At 44.6% G+C, this 27,110-nt stretch overlaps 1 protein-coding gene across 1 annotated transcript; it reads right to left on the bottom strand.

The window, feature by feature from the left end:
• LOC115464506 (vomeronasal type-2 receptor 26-like) lies at positions 1–27,096 on the bottom strand. The gene is made up of 6 exons (XM_030194872.1): positions 26,876–27,096; positions 24,634–24,925; positions 17,248–18,033; positions 15,020–15,247; positions 2,840–2,966; positions 1–884 (listed from the first exon to the last, which is right to left on the bottom strand). The coding sequence occupies exons 1-6, from the start codon at positions 27,094–27,096 to the stop codon at positions 1–3; spliced, it is 2,538 nt and encodes an 845-aa protein (XP_030050732.1).
• Between the last annotated feature and the right edge of the window lie 14 nt (positions 27,097–27,110).

Below are 27,110 nucleotides of genomic sequence, written 5' to 3' on the forward strand. Positions count from 1 at the left end.
TTAGCATTTTCTGCTGTTCCTTTCAGGTCTCAGCAGAATAATGTAGCACTTAGGGAAAAAGATACAACCCATAAGTCCAGCACTGGAGGCCAGGATAGCAAATATCTCCACTGCCACCATGTATTTGCCCTTGGTGCTCAGGTACGTTGGGATGAAGGAGATCCAGACGCTGCAGAACACCAGCATGCTGAAGGTGATGTACTTGGCTTCATTGAATCTGTCAGGCAGATTTCGTGCTAGGAAAGCTACGACGAAGCTGATACCAGCCAGAAATCCCATGTAACCCAGAACACAGTAAAATGCAAATATTGACCCTTCATTACATTCAGTTAGTATTGTTCCAATTTCTGATTTCATATTAAGATATGGGAATGGGGGAGCAGTGAATAACCAGGCAAGACACAGAACAGTTTGAATAAGGGAACAGAAAAGGACTACAGAAATTGAAATCCTGGAACCCATCCAATTCCGGAGCTTGCTTCCAGGCTTGGTGGCATGAAAGGCCATGACCACAGTGGTAGTTTTTGCCAATATAGAGGAGAGAGCGATAGAGAAACTGATCCCAAAGGCAGTGTATCGGAGAATACAGGTCACTTTGTCAGGATGGCCAATGAATACCAAGGAGCAGAGGAAGCAGAGCATGAGGGAGATGAGAAGAATGTAACTGAGGTCTCGGTTGTTGGCTTTCACTATGGGGGTGTCTTTGTAATGAATAAAGATCCCCAAAATGACAGTATTAATAAGAATTAAGAAAATACAGATGGAAGTCAAAGTTATCCCCAGAGGCTCTTGATAGGTCAGGAAGGATATCACTTTTGGGATGCAGGCATCTTTATTCTGATTGGGCCATTGGTCCTCTGGGCATTTCGTACAAGTGTCTATATCTGAGAATGAAATATATTGTCCCATTATTTCACAAATAGCATCAGTTATAGGACAGTAACTTTTCCTTAATAGTAAGGCTTGTCTCAAAATGAGATACAGTAGCAAACTTAATGATTACATAGACAAATTCACAATACTACACAAATCACAATCAGGATTCCACCCCCTACACAGCACCGAAACAGTACTACTTACTCTCTTAACTAAATTCAAGCAGGAAATAGTAATGGGTAAAAGTATACTTCTCCTACAATTTGACATGTCCAGTGCTTTCGTCATGGTCAATCACAATATATTATTAAGACTCCTAGATGATTTCGGTATTAGCGGAAATATGCTCACATGGATCAAGGGTTTCCTAACCACAAGAACATATCAAGTGAAAGCTAGCACAAACATATCATCAACTTGGAAATCAGACTGTGGAGTACTGCAAGGATCACCACTATCACCGATCCTCTTCAAACTCATGATGACCCCACTATCCATTCAAGGCCTTAACCCATTCATATATGCAGATGACATCACAATATATATCCCATACAAGCATGATCTGACAGAAATCACCAATGAAATCAAGCTCAGTTTGAACATCATGGACTCATAGGCAAATGCATTCAAATTAAAGTTCAACACAGAAAAAACACATCATCATCTCATCCCAATACAACACATACAAACCCACAAACATAAACATTCCAGGTTATACCCTTCCTATCGAAGACAGCCTGAAAATTCTCAGAGTAACTATCAACCGGAACCTCTCAAAAGAGAACCAAGTGAAATCCACCATAAAAAAAAGTTCCACTCAATGTGGAAACTTAAACATGTGAAACCATTCTTCCCGAGGGAAATATTCCGGAACTTAATACAATCAATGGTACTGAGCCATGTAGATTACTGCAACGGTATCTATGCGGGTTGCAAAGAACAAATTATAAAGAAACTTCAGACAGCTCAAAACACAGCAGCCAGGCTTATATTTGGAAAAACATGTTTTGAAAGCGCCAAACCCCTCCGAGAAAAACTGCACTGGCTCCTAATCAAAGAACGTGTCACTCTTAAAATCTGCACCCTGGTTCATAAAATTATCTACAGCAAAGCCCCGGGATACATGACAGACCTCATAGACCTGCCAACTAGAAACACAACAAGATAAGCATGAACATGCCTAAATCTTCATTACCCAAGCAGCAAAGGACTCAAATACAAATCAACGTTTGCATCCAGCCTTTTCTATTTAAGTGCACAACTATGGAACGCACTGCCAAAAACAGTAAAAACTACGTACGACCACCAAAATTTCTGGAAAGAACTAAAACCACACCTGTTCAGAAAGGCATATCCCACTGACCCAACATAAAAGCCTCAGTACCTGCAACACAACAAAACCAAAGATCAGAATGGACACACCCCAACTTCCCTCTTCCTCCCTAAATTTCCCATTATACCTACCTTACATGAACCTTATTCTACCATAATAACACCTTGTATTTGTTCATGCCAGAACTGGCGAACACCACTACTGTACTATGTAAGCCACATTGAGCCTGCAAATAGGTGGGAAAATGTGGGATGCAAATGTAACAAATAAATAAATAAATAAATATTACACAAATAATGAATGATGATCTTCCTGGAAATGAAATCATGCATTATTCCTTAGAAGTACTTGCACCTGAAATGGATGCTTTTAAAGAATTCCATATGTCTTATCCAATCGGGGTGTGATTAGTTTTGCTAGCGGTATCCAGCTCATATTTTTGGATTAGGACATTGAAGACCCAATTTTCAAAGAATATTGAGATTGCAATTGAGACGTCCAGATCAGTTGTGTTGATGTTTTGGAAAAGGCAGGAGTGCATGCATATTTGCTGGCCCATGTCAGGTCTTCAATAAAGCCTGAATAAGGGCCTAATATGAACCTTTCACATTATAGCATGAAATCACTAACCATTTTGGCTGGAGACTTCTCCCTCTGGACAGGGAATACAGTCATAGCAGCAGACGGGCTCTCTTTCCCTGGTTAATTTCCTGAACCCAGGAGGGCAACCCGGGCTGCATCTGAACTCTGGAGGTGTCTGAGGATTGAGAAGAAACTAATTAACTTGAGGTAATACTGGATTATGACTTTTCTGTTTAAACATGAGCCAATTTTCCCATTTAGTTTTTCAGCTCATTGCCAAGCTACCCAGTAGAATATGGAAGTCTGTATGAGCTGTATTTTGTTTGGAAATATAAATAATATGAAATAGGTTTGATCTGGAATCAGTCATTCAGGCTGATTGGAGACCGCTTTGAGCAATGTTTCTGTGCTGGTCACCCTAAATAGTTTGATTAAGAGTAGGAGAAAATACCTTGCTTCCTCAAATAACTCTGAATTCTCCATCCCCATATAAGACTTTTGCTATGAGAAAAGGACTTTAGGTTATATCTTTGTAGCCTACTTTTCTACCTCAAAGACTGAACATTTACCTCATGGATCTGCTCACCATTGGTTGCTCACTGTATAAGTATTTTTGTTTCTTTAATCATGTAGCCAACTCATTTATCCAGAGTGAGTTTCATTCAGCTACACTAAGTATTTTTTGTTTAAACTTGTTGCTTTCTCAAATGGATATATTTTGGCCAAATTTATCTTGACGTGAAGGATGCAGCAAGGGTGTTCCAGGAACAAGACCTAATGTTATACAGTTATCAATACAATTCAGGTACTGTCCAGATAACTCACCCATTGATATTACATTGCACTGCAGAAATAACAGGTCTAAATTTAACACAAGACTATCAGGCTCATTTTCAAAAGAGATAGACATCCAAAATGTGACACATATGTCAGCATTTGGACATTTATCTCACAGAAACATCCAAATCAGTATTATCAAAACCTCTTTTTCAACGTCTTTCTCTGAAGACCATCAGAAGGATGTCCAAATCTCAAGAGGGTCTGCCAGGGGCGTGTTTAGGGCGGGACTCGGGTGTTCCTAAGACATGGACATCTTTCAGCAATAATGGAACACAACAAAGACGTCCAAGACTAAAACTTAGACATTTTGAGATAGACCTATTTTTATAGTGAATAATTGCAGTGGGAATTGAACCCACTTCCTCAGAATCAAGGTCTGCTGCACTAACCACTCCTCTACACCACACAAGAGGTGCCCCAAATGACCACTGGAAGTACTCAGGGATCACCTCCTGTTACTCTCCCAGTAGTCACTATCCTCCTCCCACCCCCAAAAAATGTGATTAAAAATATTACTTGCCAGCCTCTATGCCAGCCTCAGATGTTATACTCAGGTCCATTAGAATAGCATGCAGGTCCCTGGAGTAGTCCCGTGGCAGTGCTTATGTACTTATGTAGTCTAGTAGTGGTGCAGTGTAACAAGTAGGGACATTTTACAAAAAAACATCCAAATTCAGACTTAGATGTCATATCCAAAAATGCTACTTGTGCATTTGACTTGCCCAAAGTCACAAGGAGCAGCAGTAGGAACTGAACCCATGTTGCCATGATCAAAGCCCGCTGTACTAACCATTAAGCCACTCCTCCTCTGTTCTGGAAATCTTTTGTTCAAAAATGGACCAAAAAAAAAGGACGTCCAAATCACAGGACGTCCATAGTATTTTCGAACACAAAAAACAGACATCCATCTTTTTTAAAAATGACCTTCTTTCCTGTTTGGAATTTGGACGTCTTTGTAAAACGTCCAAATTCTGTTTTACATGTTTCTTTTGAAAATGCCCCTCTATCTCTACTTCAGGAAGCAGGTGAAAACTTGGCTCTTCAAGAAGTCCTTTAATGGAAGAAATAACTAACTTATTAGTCTCACTCAAACACACACAAGGAGTGACTTGGGCTGCACATACTGCAGCAGGACGTGTTTATCCACTCCTACCCTAGCTGAGATAATATTTAACCATCTCTCTTGCCTCATGTGTAACTTTCTTTAAATTAGTCACCTTATTTTCTAACTCCTCTAAAATGTTCTATTACGTATTGTGTTGACATTGTAAGTAGTATACTATCCAGCTTATAATCGAAAGACAAAAACGCCTAAATCGGGAGATAGACATTTATCTCCCAAAAACGATTAAATCAATATAATGGAAACAAACGTTTCAGTGCGGCCATGTCGCTCCTACGTTCACTTAAAAACGCCCAAATAAGGGGCGTGTCGGGGGCGTGTTAGGGGCGGTGATACGACGTGGTCGTGTACAACGTATAACGGATAGCGAAATGGCTCTGGTTGAGCGGGAACACGGGCGTAATATGTTGGACCCGAAATAAAAGCGACCAGAGCAAGGGGGAAATTGTCTTTAGACCCATTAGCGATTGTGTGTAGTTGGAGAGTGGCGAGATCGTTGGTGGAAGAGCTGAATTGGTGGTTGCAGAGAGAAAGCCGAACGTGTTGAGTACCTGTTACGTTCGTCTGTGTGCCCTGTCTCTTTTGTGTCTTACCCTTTGACCTTTCCCTACTCCTACTCCTTTGCTCCATCGCCTCCTTCCCCTCCCCCTATCCCTCCCCACTCACTGTTCCCAAGTGTATACTCTATTCCATGACCTCCATTTGTCTCTGTGTTCTTGTACTGTTTGGCGAGTGAGTGGCCAGAGGGCATGGTGGCTGGAAGTGAGAGATCTGTGTGTGTTGGTGTTTGACTACTAGTACTAATACTTGCACTGGTGGTGGGGATATGGATGCACTTAATGCACTTGTGGCATGCATGCTACAGGAAGAGGCCACCCACCGCAGGAGGTATTCACAGCCCCGAGTGTTTAGGCCCCGCACCACCTTCCTACAACTCACTGACCAGCAGTGCAGTGGCGTAGCCAGAAGTCAATTTTTGGGTGGGCCAACAGGTTGGATGGGTGGGCACTAGACAGTGGTGTGCTGGTAAATGTTTAACAACAGGCTCTTTCCCCGGTCCACCTCTGCACCCCCCCATCCACCTGTGCACCTCCCCTCAAAATTGCAGAGCTGGCTATAGCCGGGGAGAGAGCCTGGGGGGGTCAATGCATTACTCTCTCCAGGAAAAAAAAATAAATGATCCCAGGTTCCAATTTAATTCTCTTCCTTCCCGTTCACATTAATTGATTTGATTTGCTTACTTTATTTTATTTATTTATTTTTTTTGTCTATTAGATTGTAAGCTCTTTGAGCAGGGACTGTCTTTCTTCTATGTTTGTGCAGCGCTGCGTATGCCTTGTAGCACTATAGAAATGCTAAATAGTAGTAGTAGTAATAGTAGTAGTAAATAAGTAAATAAATATAAACTTTTAATGTTGAGCACCTGATTCTCAAAGTGGACATATTCCAAACACTATAATGAAAATAAAATGATTTTTTTCTACCTTTGTTGTCTGGTGACTGTTTTTCTGATCATGCTGGCCCAGTATCTGATTCTGCTGCTATCTGTCCTCTTAACTCCGTTTTCAGGGCTTCCTTTCCATTTATTTCTTTACTTTCCTCCTTTCTTCTTCATTTCTTGCTCTATATCCATAAGTAAAAGCTGGGTCCTCCGCAGACTTGACTGTCCAGTGGATCCAGCTTCTGCCTATTTTCTTCATCCATGTGCAGTTTTTCTCCTCTCTTCCTTTTCCCTCATCTCCTTCCTCACTCTTCCATCCCCTCCATCCATGTCCAGCATTTCTTCTCTCTCCCTTCCCTCTCTTCCATCCATCTCCAGCAACCCTCCTCTCCCCTGCCCTCCCCTTCATACACCCATGTCCAGCAACCTTCCTATCTCCTCTCTCCTCCCCTCCATCCATGCATGTCCAGCAACTCTCCTCTCCCCTCCAGCTATCCATACCTAGCAATTCTTTTCTCTCCCCTGCCCCCTCTATCCATCCATACCCAGCAATTCTCTTCTCTCTCCCCTTGTCCCCTCCATCCATCCATCCATCCCCAGCAATTCTCTTCCCTCCCCTGCCCCCTCCATTCATCCATACCCAGCAATTCTCCTCTCTGCCCTGCCCCTATCCAGCCATACCCAGCAATTCTGTTCTTGCCCCTGCCCCCCTCTATCCATCTATACCATACCCAGCAATTCTCCTCTCTGCCCTGCCCCTATCCAGCCATACCCAGCAATTCTGTTCTTGCCCCTGCCCCCCTCTATCCATCTATACCATACCCAACAATTCTCTTTTCTCCCCTGTCCCCTCCCTCCAGCCATCAGCGATTCTCCTCTCGACCCTCCCGCTCCCATCCATGTCCTGCGATTCCACCTGCCCGCCCGGAGCCTTCTTCTCCCCCCCAAAAAAAATTTACAGTGCAGGCTGAGCTCCGTTCCCGCATCTGCCTCCCTCTGCCACTTCCGGGTTAGAAGGAGGCAGCGTGTATGATTCGCTACCGCTGCTGCTGAGTGCTGAGACGGAGGGAGGTAAATCCTGCGATCGTGGCGGCGGTGGGCAGCGTTTGGGAAGTGCTGCCGTGAGACAGAGGTAGGCAGATGCGGGATCGGAGCTCAGCCTGCTCCCTCCGCTCCGCTGCCTCCACTGCTGGGTGGGCCTGAACCAAAACTGGGTGGGCATGGGCCCACCCAGGCCCACCCGTGGCTAAGCCCCTGCAGCAGTGTCTAACAAGGTTCAGGTTTGATAGGGCCACCATTATTCAGCTGTGTGAGCAGCTGAAACCCCTCCTTCAGCCCCAGACATGTAGGAATAACCCCATCCCTGCCCACCTCAAAATCACTTCCTCTCTCTCTCTGTCCTGGCCACTGGGAGTTTTCAATCAGTATTAGCTGCTAACAGGGCTCACCCAGGCTTCTATTTCACACTGTCTCACCCAGTTCCTGGATGCCTTTCTAACTCACACCTCACACTACATCACTTTCCCCACCACCTCCCAGGCCCTGCACAACAACATGGCTGCCTTCTATGCTCTTGCTAGATTCCCTTCAGTCATCGGTGTGATAGACTGCACACATGAAGCCCTCAGACCCCCCCGGGCACACGAAGCCACCTACAGAAATAGGAAGGCATTTCATTCTATGAACATGCAAGTTGTATGTGATGCCCAGGGGGAGATTTTAGACGTGTGTGCCAGGTACCCCGGGTCCACCCACGATGCCTACATCCTACAGCACTTGGGCATCTTCCGCAGGTTCGAGCGAGGGGAGTTCATTGGTGGATGAGTACTAGGTAAGTGCAACATGCATGTACCCATACTATACCTCCTCCACTGGGCAACCCTCCGCCCTGCCTTCCTCCACCTCACTCCACAACCCACTATCCAAATCCCCCCTCCCCCCCTGTACCTGCTCCAAGCAATACACACTAATCTATCTCATTCTGCTTTTCTGCAAAGGTGACCGAGGCTACCCGCAGAGGACATGGCTCATGACCCCCCCTGATCAACCCACAACCAGGGGCAGAAGAAACCTACAACAGGAGACATCGCAGCACCCGGAGGATCATTGAGCGGACCTTTGGTTTGTTGAAAAACCGGTTCCGCTGTCTGGACCGGTCTGGAGGAGAGCTGCTCTACAGTCCAGAAAAGGTGGCCAAGATCTTTGTGGCATGCTGCGATGTTGCACAATTTGGCCCAGCGCAGAGGACAGCCTCTCCCAGAGGAGCCACAGCCACCACCGGAAGAGGCCCCAGATGAGCAGGAAGAGGAGCCCCCTCCACCCCCAGCCCACAGAGCAGAGCTCAATGCTTACCAGCTTGGCGTAAGAGCAAGACAAAGACTCATTGAAACAAGTTTTCGGTGAAAGTAAGTGTACATTTATTTATATTAATTGCATGTGTTCCTGTGTTCACCCCCCCCCCCCCCACCACCCCCCTCCCACCACCACCACCCCCCTCCCACCAACCCTCACCCTACAGCATGTGCCATCACTTTCCCCTTCCCCCGTCCCCTCCTACCCCTCCCACGGCCTTCCTTTGCAGCTGGTGCTGCACGAGAAGTCTGTTCACACTCTTCTGAGGTGCTGCTCCCAGTGTCCTCCTCCGTATCCCCACAGCAGCCTGCGGCTTCGGCTTCGGCTGCGCTGTGGAAATCCGGCCACCTTGTTGGTTGTAGGCTGGCCACAGGACCCAGAATGGGAGCAGGTTTGGTGGGTGCTGCAGGGTGGGTGCGGAGGTGGACGATCGCAATGCCCACCTCTTAGCTGGTGGTTGGTGGTCAGTGGAGGAGGAAGTTGATGGCAGGCCCTGCTCCAGCAGCATGGCTGGAGTAGGTGCTGTGACCTGAGGGCGCAGGTGTTCGATGCTCTGCTCCAGCCGTTTGAGTTGCTGGAGCACCTCCTGCTGGGCTAGGTGTTGTGCGTGGAGCACCTCCTGGTGGCCTTCGCGTTGCGCCTGGAGGAGTTCCTGGTGGGCTTGCTGCTGTGCCTCCAGTGCTTGGCGCTGCAGGTCTAGTTTCTGCTGCCGGTACTCCTCCAAGCGCACGTTGTGGCATAGCAACTCTGTGGCCAGCTGCAGGAGTTGCTTCCTTTGGCTGGATGGCCTCTGGCGAGGAGCTGGCCCCCTATATGCATCCTCCTCCTCACCAAAGTCATCCGCTGCTGGAGGTGCAGCCTCTGCTGGTGGTGCTGGTGGAGGATGAGCCTCTACTGCAGGTTCTGCTGCTGCAGGTGGTGGAGGCAGAGGCTGGACTGGTGTAGGTGGTGGAGGCAGAGGCTGGACTGCTGGTGCTGCAGGGGGTGGAGGCAGAGGCTGGACTGCTGGTGCTGCAGGGGGTGGATGTAGAGGCTGGACTGCTGCTACAGGCAGTGGAGGTTGAGGCAGTCCTGCTGGTGTAGGGTGTTGGCCTTGCAGGCCACTGAGTGATCACCTGTATAGCACAAGAGTGAGGAACTGTGTTGGTGCAAATAATCCACTTTTGTCTTTCAGCATTCATATACATTGGCATGGCCCCCAACCTGATGACCCAGCAAAGAGATGGTGAGGAGGAATGGAATTGACACCGGTGCGAAAGAGAGAGCCCCACAGGCAGCTGGGTAGAGGTGGTGGACGATCAGCCAAGAGAAGGACACCGCTCACAACTTTGTGGACAAGCTGTTTGTTGTATAATTGTTAAATTGAAGAACATTTCAGCATGTGTTGTGTTACTACTGACTTGCTAGACTGCGTAGAACTGCTTTATGACCCCCATTACAGACTCCTTCAGTTGAATGCATGTGGCCCACACTCACTAGAGCACAGAGGTGACAGAAGGAAATAGGCACAGTTTGGTGATGGGAAAATAGGCAATGAGCAGCCCCAGCTGCTTAGTGGGCCCTGGAGCTGCTCATTGCCCTGCCGTAGGGCTCGGACCTCCTGCAGCAGCTGGTGCTGGCCATGTACCAGCTGCTGCTGGCCATCTACCAGCTGCTGCAGGAGGCGCATCATGGCACCTGCGCCTAGGGCTGCTGGAGGTGGGCCACGGGCTGGAGCTGGCCCAGGGGTTGGAGCAGGCCCAGGGGATGGAGCAGACCCAGGGGAAGGCGGTGGGGCAGGTGATGGAGCTGCCGCAGGGGATGGGGATGGCCGAGGGGAGGGAGAGGGCTCTGCTTGTGGTACAAGTGGGGAGGGGGCCTCCATATAGTCCTCATCTACTACAAGGACCCCCCTCCTCCGAGCCCGATGACTCCTCCTCCTCCCCCGCCTCCAGGTGGGCCTCCTGGCCTGGATCCTGCTCCTCCTCCTCCTCCAGGTGGCTTTCCTGGCCTGGATCGTGCTCCTGCTCCTCCTCCTCCTCCTCCAGGTGGCTTTCCTGGCCTGGCTCCTCCTCCTCCTGCAGGTGGTGGCCCTCCTCATCAACGCGCTCCGCTTGCTGGTGGTGGAGCCCTGTGTATGTAAAAGAAGTGTGATTGAGATCAGCACATACAACATGGCTTGCATAGTGCAGTAGCTGGGTGGCCTGAGGCAGGGGATGGGCCACGGTGTGGTAAGGCGTGGCCTATGCCCATGGGGAATGAGATGCATCAGATGACATGACAAAGAACCCTGGAACCTCCTCTGACACACACCACACAAGACATGTTGCCATACCACATTCATTGCTGACCAGCATGTTTGCATTGTGAGATGTGACGAGGGGTTGATGGGCAGTTGTTGTTGGTTTTATTGGTGGTGGGGGGGGGGCAGTGGGAAGGGTGTTGAGCACAAAACTTTTATGTGAGTTAGGCCATGACATCCACTAAAAGTAGGGCCTCAGGCAGGTCTACCAGGACACAATATTCAGCCACCCCAGAAAGGGGAATAGTAAAGTGAGGCATGTCATCTCATTCATCTCGGGGTGATGGTCGTTGGAAGTTGCAGCCACACTCATGGGAGGACCCCTGCAACCTGCATCCTTGATCTGGGACAGATATGTTATTACTTACTAGTTGGCTATTAGCCACATGGGAATTGATATTGTACAGCACATTCGCATTATTCAAGAAGTGTATTTAGAAATCTGTACAGGTGTCCTGTTTTTGAATACTTACGCCGAGCCCTGAGGTACCGTCGCACCGCCCGGATGAGCTCGGGCCTCTCCCGCTTCACACGGCGGAACCGCCTCTTCAGGGACTCAAGGTCCCGGTGCACTCCGAAGCGTCTGTAAGATATAAGTTTGTAGAGCAGGGGTCAGGGGGGGGGATGGTCCTTTTTGTCCTCTGCACACATTGATTTGTTATTCAAATAGCAGAGAGAGAGAGGGTCAACAGTGTTGGGGGGGACCACCTCCATTGGTACTGAATCATAGGAGCCACCTTTTTACCATTTTGGGGGGTGCAACCCCCAGTAGAAATCACCCCTCCCTCCATACATATAAGGCATTATTTTATATTGGGGGTGCTCAAGCACCCATAGCAGCCACCGAGTTGGTTCCTATGCAGATGATGCCATAGAGGTGGCCATGAGGCCAGAAAGTACCGTTTGTATGCATTATAATTTATGGTTGTAAAACTACTTTATATGTGCTATCATTACCATGTTATAAAGTATGGTAAACGTTTAATTGGTATCATGTTTCCACTATTCGGATGTGTTCTAAGCCACATAGAGGCTGCAAAGAGGGGTGGGAAAATGTGGGGTTCACAGGCAAGAAATAAATACATAACGAAATACATTCTTGTAGGGATGTGGGAATGGTCGTCCTTTCAAGAACATACATTTTATTAGTGATTGTGCATGTTCCTATATTACTCATTATCCTTGCATGCACACTCCAGTTACTGGTGGTAACATTGATGACGGAGCTGTTATATGTGTAGGTACAGGAGGGGAGGGGGGGGCCGAAAACCTTACCTTTCAAGCCTGTCCCTAATGCGGGACCAGGCTCGCATGGCCTGGAGCCTGGGGGGCAGGTGGTGATGCTGCACGAAGAGCCTGTGCTGGTGCCTTAGGCAGAGGCGCACCAGCAGCAGGCTCTCCTCCTGGCCGAAGTTCGGCTCACGTCGCTGTGCCATTTTTCCACGTGTTGGAAAACAAGTGCCTTATAAAGACGACCTTGCGTGAGGGACGTCGTTTCATGCACAGCTCCATATATGGATGACCATCCCATATATGGCCCTATCAGCACGTGGATGCCGTCGTAAGCATAGACGTCTTTGACGTGCACATGCCTGGTTGTTATGCGTGCGGAACGTGCCTTATATAGATGAGTATGAAGCACCCAACCCTTTTCACATATACACAATATGCATATAGCTGCATGTTCAGTAGGTGTACAGTGCATGCAGGTCCGGACATGCAGATGGGCACATATAAGGAATATATGGGTGGAGCAGCATGATTTTTCTGTAGTTGACGCATATAAGAGTTCCTCATATTTTCCCGTACTTGGATGGCCAGAACAACATGTACTGTACTTGCGGTACACCTATGTACATTCTTTTACACACTTTCTGATTTGGTTGTTTGCACCTGCAATAATCGACCGTGTTAGGGCGCCCAATTTAGTCACGCTTATGCGCTCCTCATTTGATTGTTTTGCTACAGGGATAATCGATTATCGAAAAACGCCCATACTATTTTTCGATTATACATGTTTAATTTTGGACGCTTTCGTAAGAACGTCCTAATTCGTACTTGGACGATCTTTCGATTATGCCCCTCTATGCCATACTTTATTGTTATTTGAATATTTTTACTGCTGTAATTGTCTGTTGCTCATGTTTGATTTATTTTTACTGTACACCGCCTTGAGTGAATTCCTTCAAAAAGGTGGTAAATAAATCTTAATAAATAATGTTATTTGATCTATTTAAAGTTAGGCTGACATATTCTGTGAGCTAAACTAATTTCAGAGTGGAAGACTCGCCCAGAGGCGGTTGTGACCCAGTCGGTGGGAGGAGGGTGCTAGTGTACAGCACAAGCGGCAGATTCAGGTGGACCAGAGCTGTGCTGGAGATAGATCCTCTAAGTGGCCGCAGGGTAGCCCCAGGCAGGTGGCTAGGTGTTTTGAGGCAAGTGGTTAGCGGAGCTCTGCTTTAAAATGGTTTAGACAAGTTCCTGGAGGAAAAGCCCATTGTCTGCTATTGAGATAGACATGGCGAAGCCACTGCTTGCCCTGGGATTGATAGCATAGAATCTTAGTACTGTGACCCCACCTCTGGATATGATTGCTCACCCTACGATTACCTCAGGTGAGCTTTTGTAGAACTGCTAAACAATCAAATTTCACTAAATCTGACAGTCCTTTGCAGTCCCACTCAAGCGTGCAAAAGGGTTTAAAGGATACTTTTTCCTGCTTTCTTGTATTTTCTTCTTTCTTTTATCGTTGGGTACCATATAATGTAGCGATGACCTCTGGCCAGGAATCAGGACTTCGGGCACCTACTACACTATTCTTTAACAAACTAAAAAAAAACCAAATGCTAACTATGTGAACATATCAAGTCATTATGCATAAAGGCTATTTTAACCTTTCCTGTCTAACTTCCCCAGTAAAAGAAAGTATAATTTGTAATCCCTATACTTTCCCTCCCACAATTAATTTAAGGAGTATTGGAGGTAGATTCCTTCAAAACTACTGGAAACATGAAATTCTCTGGGAGTTAAATAACTCCCAGCTGTTTTGTTCATACACTGCCACCTAAGTTCAGTGTAATTAGTATTTTCCTTTTAATAAACATTTATTTAAAACTTCAGTGCAGCGTTTCACTTTTCAAACTCCTCCTGAAGCCCATTTGGTTTAATAGAATTTTAAAGTACACTTCAGCCAGCACTTTTGTGGACAATATTAACTATTACACCTTATTAGATGAACCCGTCTTCCTAGCTCATCGAAACATTAATATCCTGGTAGGATTTATTGTGTTATTTTATTTCTAACACCACAGCCTTTCAAGCAGCTATCAGTCGCCTGTCTAAAAGCCCCTAAAATCGCGACAGGCTTTTCAAGTTAAGTAATTAGTCTAGATCACCCTCTCCGCACTCAACATCAACAACAACTTTAAAAGATCCCCCAAAACAGATTTTCTGTCTCCGCTGTTCACAGATCCCTAACATATGTCTGTACAGCTTCTCTCTTACCTCCCAACTGCCAGCCTGAGCTGTTTGTCACTCTCCTGAGAGTTCCATCAGCATGTGGAACACTCAGCGCATGCACACGGACTTAGTTTCACTGCACTGCTGCTCACTGTCTCTAAACCAGATCTAGAAGGAGCCAGGTAATCTTTTCAATTTTAACCCATAGGGTTACAGTACTATTTGGGTTTCTGCCAGGTACTTGTGACCTGGATTGGCCATGGCTGGAAACAGGATACTGGGCTCGATGGACAATTGGTCTGCCTCAGTAGGGATATTCTTATATTCTTAAAGATAAGCACTGAAATAATATGTGCTATATGCCAGTATTCTGTAAAAGGCACTTTGCATGACTTGACATTTACAGAATATTAGCTTAGTGTACATTCTACACCTAACTTTGGGTGTGCATTTATACCTGCTAAAGTCTGGTGTAAATGCTGGCACCCAACTGATGGCAGTTAGACGTACAAATGCAGATACTCTATAAAATCACATGCAATTTATAGGAATGCCCCTCACTTGTCCCTGTCCTTTCCATGGCCACATCCCCATTTGGACTTTTGCACTAAGGGGTGTAAGGAGAAATGAGAGCAGTGAGGTAAAGGGGGGGGGGGGGGTGGACATTGTGCTACACAAACTGAAAGGCCTTAAATTCCAGAGCGAGGAGCTCAAATTGAATTTAAATCTGACCTCATTGAATGTGCTCTTCCACATGATCGCCTCTTCATAGATGGTAAATTCCTGCTCTGGAGGAGCATAAGAGTTATAACTTCCAACAATTTCTTTAATCCATGTCCCATCGGGTAGAATGTCAATATTTATAATATCATATCCAATGGCAAGATCACCATTCTCATCAAAAAAGATTTCCTCACCCAGAACGTTCTTAAAGTGGAGGTTTTTCAGATAATGATGAAGCTAATGAAAACGAGAAACATTTGTATTAGTGAAGCTCACTGCAGGTATAAACTCCTAACTTCAAGCACATCCAATCTGCTCCTGATTTTACGAACATGTTTTCATTTTGAAGCAACATTAATGTGGAGCTTATTTTTGAAGTTTATAAAAATGACCTTCTTATCCCAAAATTTTGTTTGTATATACTAAGAAACATTTCAGGCAAAACATCAGTTATATCAGTGAACATTTACTGGTAGTTCAACATCAAATAGTAATAATTCTGCAATCCACATATGGCATTCTTGAATATGGCCAAAATAACTTTGCCTAAAGAAATTTAAAAAGAGGACACGACTACTCAAAGATGAACTTTAAACAACTAAACCTCAACTGCCCAGGGCTGATTTCAAATACCCAACATGAAATAACATTACACAAACCCTAAAAGGGCTTCTCTAATCAGCCCAATACAATGAGATGTAAAACTAATAGTGAGAAACAACTCTCCAAAAAAAGGGGAGAGAAAAAAATCATTATTGAAAAAAGCTGCCCCACACTTTCATGCAAAAATGCAAAACTTAGAAGCATCCTCTTTAATCTCATAACATTCTATTAGCAAACATAATTCCACAGTTCCAGAGGATAGGTAGGCATGCCCCAAAAATAACGTATCTGGAGAAGTATCTTATCATGCAGTCCTCAAAGCTTTTCTTTTCTTCCAGCCTTTTAGCACAACAGACAGCCACAGACAGATCCCATACCCCGGATAAAGGTCCCCAGTTTCGTAACCTGTTTCAGAAGGAGGTAATCTGGTACTGGTACTGAGTATCAGATGGCCTAACATAATATCCAGGTCCTCAGGCCACCGAAAGTTAAGTATTTTCAGCTGGGTTAATCCCAATACATAATATCCAGATCTAATTCAACTCATAGCAATCAGTATTTTAAAAAAGCTGACAGCCGCAGGATAAATATTGCTCATGTAGTTTTTATATGTGCTTTTATCTTTGTAATTAGCTGCATGTCTGTAATGTTGGACATGAAACGCCTGTTTAATAGTTAAAAGACTTGATATACCACCTTTCTGCAATGAGTCAAAGTGGTTTACAATGTAAAAATAAATAAATATATAAATATTAGTAAAAGAAGCCCGTTTCCAACAGAAAGGAAATGGGCGCTAGCAAGGTTCCAGGGCCCCCTCCTCATCACCCCCTCCCCCCCTCCCTCTCCCTCCTCCTCCCCCCCCTCCTCCTCCCCCTCCCCCCTCGAAACCACAGCCTGTCTGAAGCGGCGTCTGTACTTGCTGGACTTCACTATTGCCCCGAGCAGGAGGTAAAACTTTTTAAACAGCAGCTGCCACGTACGAAGGGCTGGGGCACCCACACACGTCCTCCTTGCTGTCGGAGGCCACAGAGACAGAGGGAGGGAGGTGCTGGCCAGCGGAAATGGGAGGAGAGGGGGGCATGGACATCGAAGGAGAGGGGAGCATGGAAATCGAACGCCAGTAGGGCCATCGTGGCCCATGGAACTTGGACAACAGGAGTGGAAGGAAGCAGAGAGGTTGGGAGTGATGCTGCTTTTTGGTTTCAATCTGTCTGCTCACCATGTAAACTGGTGCAAATTCGTAGTGCGGGTGTGTGGCGGTGTGAGTGCATTGGGGGCAGATTGTGCATACGTTGGTGCTGTTCAGGCCCCCTCTCTGTCAGTGTGTTTGTGTGCAGCGGGCAGGACTCAGCTACTGTAGATTTTCTGTTTGAGTCCGTTGGCACCTTGTGCTTGAGACGCATCGCGGTTTCCCAGGCAACATGGTGACGTCACCGGAAGGCTTCAGATATTACGAACCGGGATTCAACATCCTGGCAGTCAGCTTCAGAACGTTGGAGGTGCAAATTATTATAGTAGATATATAAGGAACGTGATCATATAGAATTCACTGCATGCTGCTTCCCTTTCACACTGTGCAATCATATACCATCACTTCTTTCTGAAAATACCATTCTTCTAACATAAAGCATTACCTTCCATGACAGAAAATCTAAAAATCGCTCACTTTCTGCACTCCATAGGGCAGTATTTCTAGAACCAGAAGTGATCATGTCATGCAGAGCATGTGCCAGGCCATACACAGCGTTGTATATATTATAACTATTCCCAGAGTTTATACTGTCACAGTGTAAGAAGTAAAATAAATCATTGTTGCAGGATCTTTGGATGCTCTTGGGGCACTGGTTGTTACACAGGTCCTTCCACCACATCTCTGTGAATGAATCATTAGGAAACATGGCAGGATTCACCTCACGGACAAACCTGTGAAAGCTTGGAATAGTCCTCTTTGCGACAGTAAAAGTTAAGGTGTTTTTCCTATCAACACTGTATGAGGGGAACAAAAATCCCCATTCTTCTGTGATGATCCAGACCTTTCCTGGTACTTCCCAAATGGGTGTGTGTCTTATAAGCTCTTTGTAGTCTTTATTACAATACAAAATAATCACTTTAGTTGAAGATGTATTGAAAGTGCTAAAAATATTATCTGCATTTTGAAGACTGAGTGAAGTAGACTGACTGAAGGTTCCTATGAATTCAATGCAACCTCCACTCTGCTCAATTCCTTCTCTCAGGATCTGCACAGCCCTCATGCTGTTTTCATCATCAAATGCAATGATACCAACCCAGGTCCAGCCAAAATGCTTCAAAAGTTTGACTATCCCAGCACAGATGTGCAGCGCACTGGGAACAGTCCGGTAGAAATAAGGAAACTTAGCCGTGTTGCTCATGACAAGATTTCCTGAGGTGTAACTGATCTGCTGAAAATAAAAGATTGGATTTAACAGCACCTTTGTCATGAAAATATCACATTTCATTCACATATCAAATACTTAGAGCATAGTAATATATAATTTATCTTAAAAATCAAGCATGGTACCAGAAGATTGGAAAGCGGCCAATGTAACAGTGATTTTTTAAAAGAGTTCCAGAGTTGATCCGTAAAATTTCAAATGTCAGTGCTGGGTAAATGGTAGAAACTATTGAAAGAACAAAATTACAGAGCATATACATAAGCATGGCGTCCCGCCTTCCTCTGACGTCATTTCCTTTCGGGCGGGACGCAGACAGAGAGGGCAGGGAAGCCAAGCGGATGGAGAGGAGCGTGTCCGTCTACCCCTCTCTCTTCCTCCCTCCCTCCGGCGCAGGCAGCAGTCTTTTTCAGCGTTCCTGGCAGCGGTAGCAATGTACACGCTGCCTTCGGCTCTGCCCCAAAGCCTTCTCTTCAAGTTCCTGTTCCCGCATAGGTGGGAACAGGAACTTGAAGAGAAGGCTTCCGGGGCAGACCGAAGGCAGCATGTACATCGCTACCGCTGCCAGGAACGCTGAAAAAGCTGAAGACTGTTGCCTGTGCCGGAGAGAGGGAGGAAGAGAGGGGGTAAACGGAGTCACCATCTTGGACCTCGCGGGGGGGGGGGGGGCAGTAGAAGGAAGATGGATGGAACTGGGAGGGGTGGGGAGCAGAGGGAAGATGGATGGTACTGGGAGGGGTGGGGAGCAGAGAAATGGACCAGGAGATGGATGGGACTGGGAGGGGTGGGGAGCAGAGGAATGGACCAGGAGATGGATGGGATTGGGAGAGGTCAGGCACAGCAGAGGGAAGGAGCAGAAGATGGATGGGACGGAGGGATGGTGAGCAGAGGGAAGGAACAGAAGATGGATGGGACTGGGAGGGGTGGGGAGCAGAGGGAAGGAGCAAGAGATGGTTGGGACTGGGAGGGGTGGGGAGCAGAGGGAAGGAGCAAGAGATGGATGGGACTGGGAGGGGTGGGGAGCAGAGGGATGGACCAGGAGATGGATGGGATTGGTAGAGGTCAGGCACAGCAGAGGGAAGGAGCAGAAGATGGATGGGACGGAGGGATGGTGAGCAGAGGGAAGGAACAGAAGATGGATGGGACTGGGAGGGGTGGGGAGCAGAGGGAAGGAGCAAGAGATGGTTGGGACTGGGAGGGGTGGGGAGCAGAGGGAAGGAGCAAGAGATGGATGGGACTGGGAGGGGTGGGGAGCAGAGGAATGTACCAGGAGATGGATGGGACTGGGAGGGTTGGGGTACAGAGGAATGGACCAGGAGATGGATGGGATTGGGAGAGGTCAGGCACAGCAGAGGGAAGGAGCAGAAGATGGATGGGACGGAGGGATGGTGAGCAGAGGGAAGGAACAGAAGTTGGATGGGACTGGGAGGGGTGGGGAGCAGAGGGAAGGAGCAAGAGATGGATGGGACTGGGAGGGTGGGGAGCAGAGGGAAGCCTACTGGAAAGAAGACACTGCATAAAACAGAAGACACTGGGACCAAAGCGAATAGAAAAACTAAATGATTAGACAACAAAGGTAGATAAAAGTATTTTATTCATAATTTATTAATTGAAATGTGTCAGCTGTTTGAAATGTGCATCTGTGATATTTTGCCTGTAAATTTCAATTCCGTCCTCCATATTAGCATATTCATTTGCATATGTACTGTATATATGCAAATGATATGCTAATATGTTCTGCCCATTCTTTGCCCCCCCAAATGAAACAGTCAAACTACGCCTATGTCCGCCACCCAATTTTGGCTAAGCTTCTGAGGATCCATTCCTACATACTGCTGTGATGAAGCTGGGTATGACATTTGAGGCTGGCATAGAGACTAGAAAGTAATGTTTTTAATCACTTTTTTTTTGGGGGGGGGGGGGGGTTGGGAGGGAGGTGGTTAGTGACCACTGGGGGAGTAAGGGGAGGTTATCTCTGATTTCTTCCAGTGGTTATCTGGTCATTTAGGGCACTTTTTGTGGTTTATTCATTAATAAAACTGGTCTACAGCAAAACGTCCAACTTACAGCCCTGGATGTTTTTGTTTTGCTCCATTATGGCAGAAAAATGTCCAGGTGTTAGGAACGCCCAGATCCCACTTTTAACTCGCCCCTGACATGATCTAGATATGGGAATAACTAGTGAGGTAATTCAATTTGCTCACAACACAAAGTTATTCAAAGTTGTTAAATCTCAAGAGAATAGTGAAAAACTGGAAGAGGTCCTTACGAGAATGGAAGACTGGGCATCCAAATGGCAGATGACATTTAATGTGAACAAGTGCAAAGAATAGTGAATAGAGAATAGTGAAAAACTGGAAGAGGACCTTACGAGAATGGAAGACTGGGCATCCAAATGGCAGATGACATTTAATGTGAACAAGTGCAAAGTGATGCATGTGGGAAAGAGGAACCCGAACTATAGCTACATGATGCCAGGTTCTACATTAGGAGTCACCGACCAGGAAAGGGATCTAGGTGTCGTTGTTGATGATACGTTGAAACTCTCTGCTCAGTGTGCAGCGGTGGCTAAGAAAAGCAAATAGAATGTTAGAAATTATTAGGAAAGGGTTGGAAAACAAAAATGAGGATGTTATAATGCCTTGGTATCACTTCATGGTATGACTGCACCTTGAACACTGTGTGCAATTCTGGTCACCGCATCTCAAAAAAGATATAGTGGAATTAGAAAAGGTACAGACAAGGGTGACAAAATGATAAAGGGGGTGGGACAACTTCCTTATGAGGAAAGGCTAAAGTGGCTAGGGCACCAGCTTGGAGAAAAGACGGCTGAGGAGAAATATGATAGAGGTGTATAAAATAAAGAGTGGAGTGGAATGGGTTGACATGAATCGCTTGTTTACTCTTTCCAAAAATAGTAGGACTTGGGGGCATACAATGAAGCTACAAAGTACTAGATTTAAAACAAGTTGTAGAAAATATATCTTCACTCAACGTGTAATTAAATTGTTTGCCAGAGAATGTAGTAAAAGCAGTTAGCTTAGCAGGGTTCAGATAGCTTTGGGATCTTGCCAGATACTTGATACTTGGATTGATCGTTGTTGTAAACAGGATGCTGGGCTTGATGGACTTTCGGTCTGTCCCTGTATGGCAATACTAATGCTCTTATCTTTCCTCATTTCTGGCAAGAATTTGGGTTCCAATACATGATTCTCACAATTTTCTAATGCAGCAAAAATATATTATAGTATTATCATTTGGGAGCGTGGGTATTTCTGTCACAGATTATAATCTACCAGAGCCCACTGTGATCCATCTATTCCTGGATCAGTTCATTCTTTCTGGGAGTGCTGGTAAATGATCAGGAGTCTTAATGGAGGGGAGATTTCCTTTTTTTGCTGCTAGCTCCTCTTTGAGCTGATTCCTTTGTCATTATAGAGAGTTAGAGACAGACAGACCATTTGGGGACTTAGGGCTTTCCTATTTTAGGATTAATGCACCAGTTGTTGCATTCAATAGAATCATTTTGATAGTTTGTTTCATGTAAGAATTATGGGAATCATTTCCTTTCCTAATGAAACAGTTGTACATCACCAATATTTCACCAATTGCCCCCTCCTCCCCTCCACACTGTGGCAACCTTAGGCCACCACCAGGACCTTTCAAGGAGTTCAGTAATCACCCTTTGTCTAGACCCTACTGAAGGAAAGCAAGGATGCTGAGACCCCTAAAAGTCTGGCCTGCCCCATCCTGAAACTGTTTCTTCACTCAAAGAGAGTCTCCAAGCAACTCAGGAAGAGCAGTGCCTAGGGAATTATTTCCACCTGCCTCGGTCTCAGATTAATACTATTTGCTAACAATAGGAAAGCAGAGATATAGTTTCTCGTAAGTAATGATTCTCTGGTACTAATCATTTCTATAGTACTACTAGACATACACAGCACTGTACACATTATCCAACCAATTCTATATAGTGCGACTTAAATTGCGTGTGTAAATCCAGTTGCATTCTGGATTTGCACATGCAACATATATAGCCAACAAGCCAATCAGCACTAATAAATGAACTTAACAAGCAAGTATTAACATTAATTGGCATTAATTAGGATTTATATGCACAACGGTCTAGACATATTCTAAAAAGAGATGAGCATATATTTTAAGATGCGGATCTGAGAAGGAGGCATGGCAATGGAAGAGGGATGGGCAGGTCATGGGCATTCATTGAAATTATGTGCAGTGTTATAGAATATGCCCGTGGCATGAGTAATTAGGCGTTGGCATTTACACTAAGTTTACATCTAGTGACAGAAAATAGGCATTGGGTGTATTCTATAAACTACACCTAGATTTAGGTGTGTCTATAAACCACGCCTAAATTTTGTACAGTTTATAGAATACACCTAGGCATATTTTTTTTCAGACCCAATTTTTTTAGGCATGATATATAAACTGTAGACCAATATGCAGGTACTTTCTTTAGTGGGCCTATGGGTTCACAATATATGTTTTTTTTACCTGTGGAACTGGAAGATTAAGTGACTTGCCAAGGTCACAATGGTCTACAGTGGGAACTAAACCTGGTTCAGCAGAATCAAAGCCAGTTTATAATGTTTTATTAGAAGTAGTTTTCTTACAAATTCTATTTTATATCAATTAATAAATTTTCCCAAATAAAACAAATTATTTATTTATTTATTTATTTATTTATTGCATTTGTATCCCACATTTTCCCACCTATTTGCAGGCTCAATGTGGCTTACAGAATTTTGTTATGACATAGTCATACCAGGATATCAGATACAATTAGTAATATACAAGGATTAAGTAAGGGAAGAGAGAAGTAAAGTGTTGGGCAGGTAAGTATAGAGGTGGACTTTCATAACTAGGTGGGTTGAGGTAGTTTAGTAAGGCTATGGGTTCTCTTTGTAGGCCTTGTTGAAGAGATATGTCTTCAGATATTTGCGAAAGTTAGTTATTTTGTCAATAGTTTTCAGGGCTGTAGGTAATGCATTCCACAATTGCGTGCTCATGTAAGAGAAGGTAGTGGCATGTGTCAGCTTGTATTTTTAGTCCTTTACAGCTGGGGAAGTGCAGATTGAGAAATTTGCGGGATGATCTTATAGCGTTTCTAGGAGGCAGGTCCACGAGGTTTAGCATGTAGATTGGTGAGTCTGCGTGAATGATTTTGTGCACAATCGTGCAGATCTTGAACGCAATGCATTCCTTAAGTGGGAGCCAGTGAAGTTTCTCTCTTAGGGGTTTTGCACGTTCATATTTAGTTTTTCCAAATATGAGTCTAGCAGTGGTATTCTGGGCTGTTTGGAGTTTTTTGATAGTCTGTTCTTTGCAGCCAGCATATAGTGTGTTGCAGTAGTCCAGATGACTTATTACCAATGACTGTATCAGGGTACGGAAGATGTATCTCGGGAAGAAAGGTTTTACTCTTTTGAGTTTCCACATGGAGTGGAACATCTTTTTCGTCGTATTCTTCACGTGGGCATCGAGTGTGAGGTTTCGATCAATGGTGACTCCAAGAATTTTTAAATTTTGTGAGAGGGGAAGAGAACAGTATGGTGTGGTTATGGTGGAGTAGTTGTTTGTGTTATGTTGTGAGGTGAGTACAAGACATTGTGTTTTTTTCTGCGTTAAGTTTTAGCTGAAATGCATCCACCCAGGAGTGCATGATTTGGAGGCTTTGGTTGATCTTGTTGGTGATTTCGTTTAGATCATGTTTGAACGGGATGTAAATCGTGACATCGTCTGCGTATATGTAGGCGTTGAAGTTTGGATTGGCTAGGAGTTTGGCTAAAGGTATCATCATTAGGTTGAAGAGAGTTGGTGAGAGGGGGCATCAGCCTGAATTATACTTCCTGAAAACAAAGGAAAGTATCTCTTACTGACCTCAAGCTCAAGGAGAATAAAAGAAACAGGCATATAACTTTTTGTGCCAGGCAATACACCAATTTGTCCCAACCTGTGGGAAACAAATGGTAATGTTTTACCACTAAACTAAGGGGTATACATTCTCTTTGTAGCCATTCAGGGCAAGACCTACAAGATTTATAAGACTTTCCTAAACACTGGACTTTCTCAATGATCCCTCTATATTACGGTGGCTTTAATTCGAGGCTCACATATGAGGCTCACCATCTGGAGAATTTGTTGGCTAGAATCAGCGTTAGAAGAATAAATCTACCCACCTTGTAGCAACTGCCATTCTTTGGAATAGGATCGTCAGTCAGCATCTTGTTTGCCACAAAAAAGTTGTATGACTATTTTATTCTTTTGGCTTGGGATCAGTTAGAGCAATTTGCCTTTGCATCCAGGAAGTAGAAGCCAGGCTACCTGATACTTTGGTTTGTTTCTTTCAGGAAAATTAATAGTTATAATGAAACTGCTGCTTAAAACTCCCCACTAGTTTAGTTATTATTAAAAAAATCATTACTTGCGAAGAATTTTCCTCTCAGAATTCTTATTACACTGAGAGTTAATAATTTTACATTCACAAGTTCAAATAATTCATTATACACATTAATCGCATTGTTCATAAAGTTTGAACCAGATTATAGAAGAGCGAATGAAGTAAAATCAAGGATGATCCATGACCTGTGGATAGTGGTATAAACCGGACAGGCTGGAAAACTGGCTCAAATGCTCAGGTGGGAGACTTTCAATAATAGCAAACAGTGGACCAGATGTTTTGCAGCTGTAGTTTGGGATCCCAGTGTCCATTCCTGAAAATATATTCATGGCAGCTCTATACATTAAGAAAAAGTTGTCAAAAGGGTTCTCAATGTGGAATCCCAGTGTGAGGTTGGGTAAGAGCTCCGAGCTGTTGTTAATCTCCTCCACCGCAGACACAAAGGCCAGGAAGTTGTAATAGTTCAATGGTACACGACTTTAAGGACAATAAATATAATTAAAATATGAAATTAGCATCAAACTATAAGATACAGAACCACAGACATTAGTAGTAGACAAGAGTGAAAAAGGTTTAGGATTAGGGTTAGAAGCATTGTTTGTTACAATCTCTACATATTAGTCTGACAACAAAGTCAAAAACATGCATGTTCCAGGTTTAGCAGAAATTAACTGCATTTCTTTCCTCTCTCTCCTTCCTCCCATATTTTTTTCTATTCTTCAGCCATGCCCTCAGGCCACAGCAGATAAATGCACATCCTACCAACATGCACAGACCCATATAATCACTGGACTTTAGCATCACTGTTTCTCTGCTTATCTATATGCATCTGAACCAATAATATAAACTCCCCAACCAAGATTGTTCAGGAGCCAAAGGAGGTAGGGTGAAGAAGTGGTATCAGGGGAGACAGCATGGTTGGAAGTACAAGTGGAAATTCCCAATCTACAGTAACAAAAATGAGGCCAGACCCATGATGGAACAGCTTGAAATGTTGGTTGAAGTTCATATCAGCCTAAGGTGAAGATGTGGCCCAGAGTGCGAGGAGAAAGAAAAGAGAGGAAGGGGAGAAAGAGGAGGGAAGGGGAAGGGAGGGAAGAGAGTTAAGAACAAGGAGGAAAAGAAAGAGGAGGTGAGGTGGGATAAGACCACTAAACCTCAACAAATTTGTCTATTTTAATGGAAAAGTTTGTTATCAAATTCATTTTTATGGGTAACTATAGTTGACTTTTATGCAATATGGCAGACAATGCACAGAAAGTCCTTAGGTTACTACATCTGTGCCTGAAAACTCTATTCCCATGAATAACGTTCCTAAATCTTACTGCACAGATTGTGTGTTTTTAGGTTTCACTGGTTATGTGCTGTCAAGCGTCGGATATAATCATCTGTACATTAGACTGTTGCATTGAACTTCAGCACAAAATGCTCTAATGCAGGTGCAGAACTTTACTCTTGATACAGTAAAATAATGACAAGCAAACTACTGGTGCACATCGAAAAATAGTCTCCACCAAGGATTGCTGCATTGGGCATGTTTATTTCCCTTCCTGTCAGGTGTCACAATTTTTCCAGATAGCAGTGGAGAGAAAGGGAACCACAAAAGGCTGTGGTGATACAGTGGGAGTGAAAGGCCAGGGGTGCTCTGGCTACTAGGTTGCTAAAGATCAGATATCTACCTTGGAGGTGGTTACCTCAGCTGAAGTAAATTTATGCATGAAAGGAGAATTAGGATGGAGGTAATTCATACCAAAGTGAGCAAAATGGTGGATAGTCTGAAGAATAAGTCAGAGACAGAGGGGCCGAAGGAACTAAAGACACACTCGACAGAAGAAAAGCAAAAGGAAGATAAAATGTGCGTTTTCAGATACTTAAGTGCTTTCAATAACGTACAAACAAATAGTATTTTCAAAGGAATGAAAAGCTGAATATTAACAGGATGTCAAAGGAATTAAGAAGGGGAGAACTTAAAAAAAAGATTTGAATTGTTTCTTTCATGGAGAGTATGGTGGATATCTATTCATTAGAAAAAGAAAACTTCAGAATACAAACTTGCTTTGGAAAAATGGGGGGAGGTCACTTTTCACAATACATTTACACAGGATTTAAAACTGTCATAACATTTTTCACTCTGTTGATTGAAAAAAATTGGACCCAGGGAACAATATATTTTTACCTGTCCAAAAGGTATGAGGGCTTGAGATCAACAACACATCTAGTTGTGTAAAATAATCTCAGATAAAGCAGATGAAAATCTTAGCAGGTCATTCTTCCCCAGGACATATTTCAAAGGGAAAATACTAAGACTTAATGTGAGAGAATTAGTAAAATGTCATCGGGCTATATTTACAGTTTATGTCAGTGACCCACCAAAATTAAAACCCTCAAGCCTGTCTCATATAGGAACTAAACCAGGATGCTACTTACTAGGCTTGTCCTTCAAATGAGGGAACAGTTGTGAAGGATGGATGATGATATGGGTAAAAGGTTTCTACAGTTACAAGTCCCCCGATCACAATTTCCCCATCCCTATGGTAACCTGGTCTTAGCTGTATTGATAAGTAGTTTCCAAGTGTGCACTGACACTCAGCCATCTTCCACAGGATGTCACAAAGCAACAACACAATCAGAACCAGATGAGCTTCCATCTTTAACGTTATGA

Source organism: Microcaecilia unicolor, chromosome 3 (assembly GCF_901765095.1).
Source record: "Microcaecilia unicolor chromosome 3, aMicUni1.1, whole genome shotgun sequence".
Lineage (NCBI taxonomy): Eukaryota > Metazoa > Chordata > Amphibia > Gymnophiona > Siphonopidae > Microcaecilia > Microcaecilia unicolor.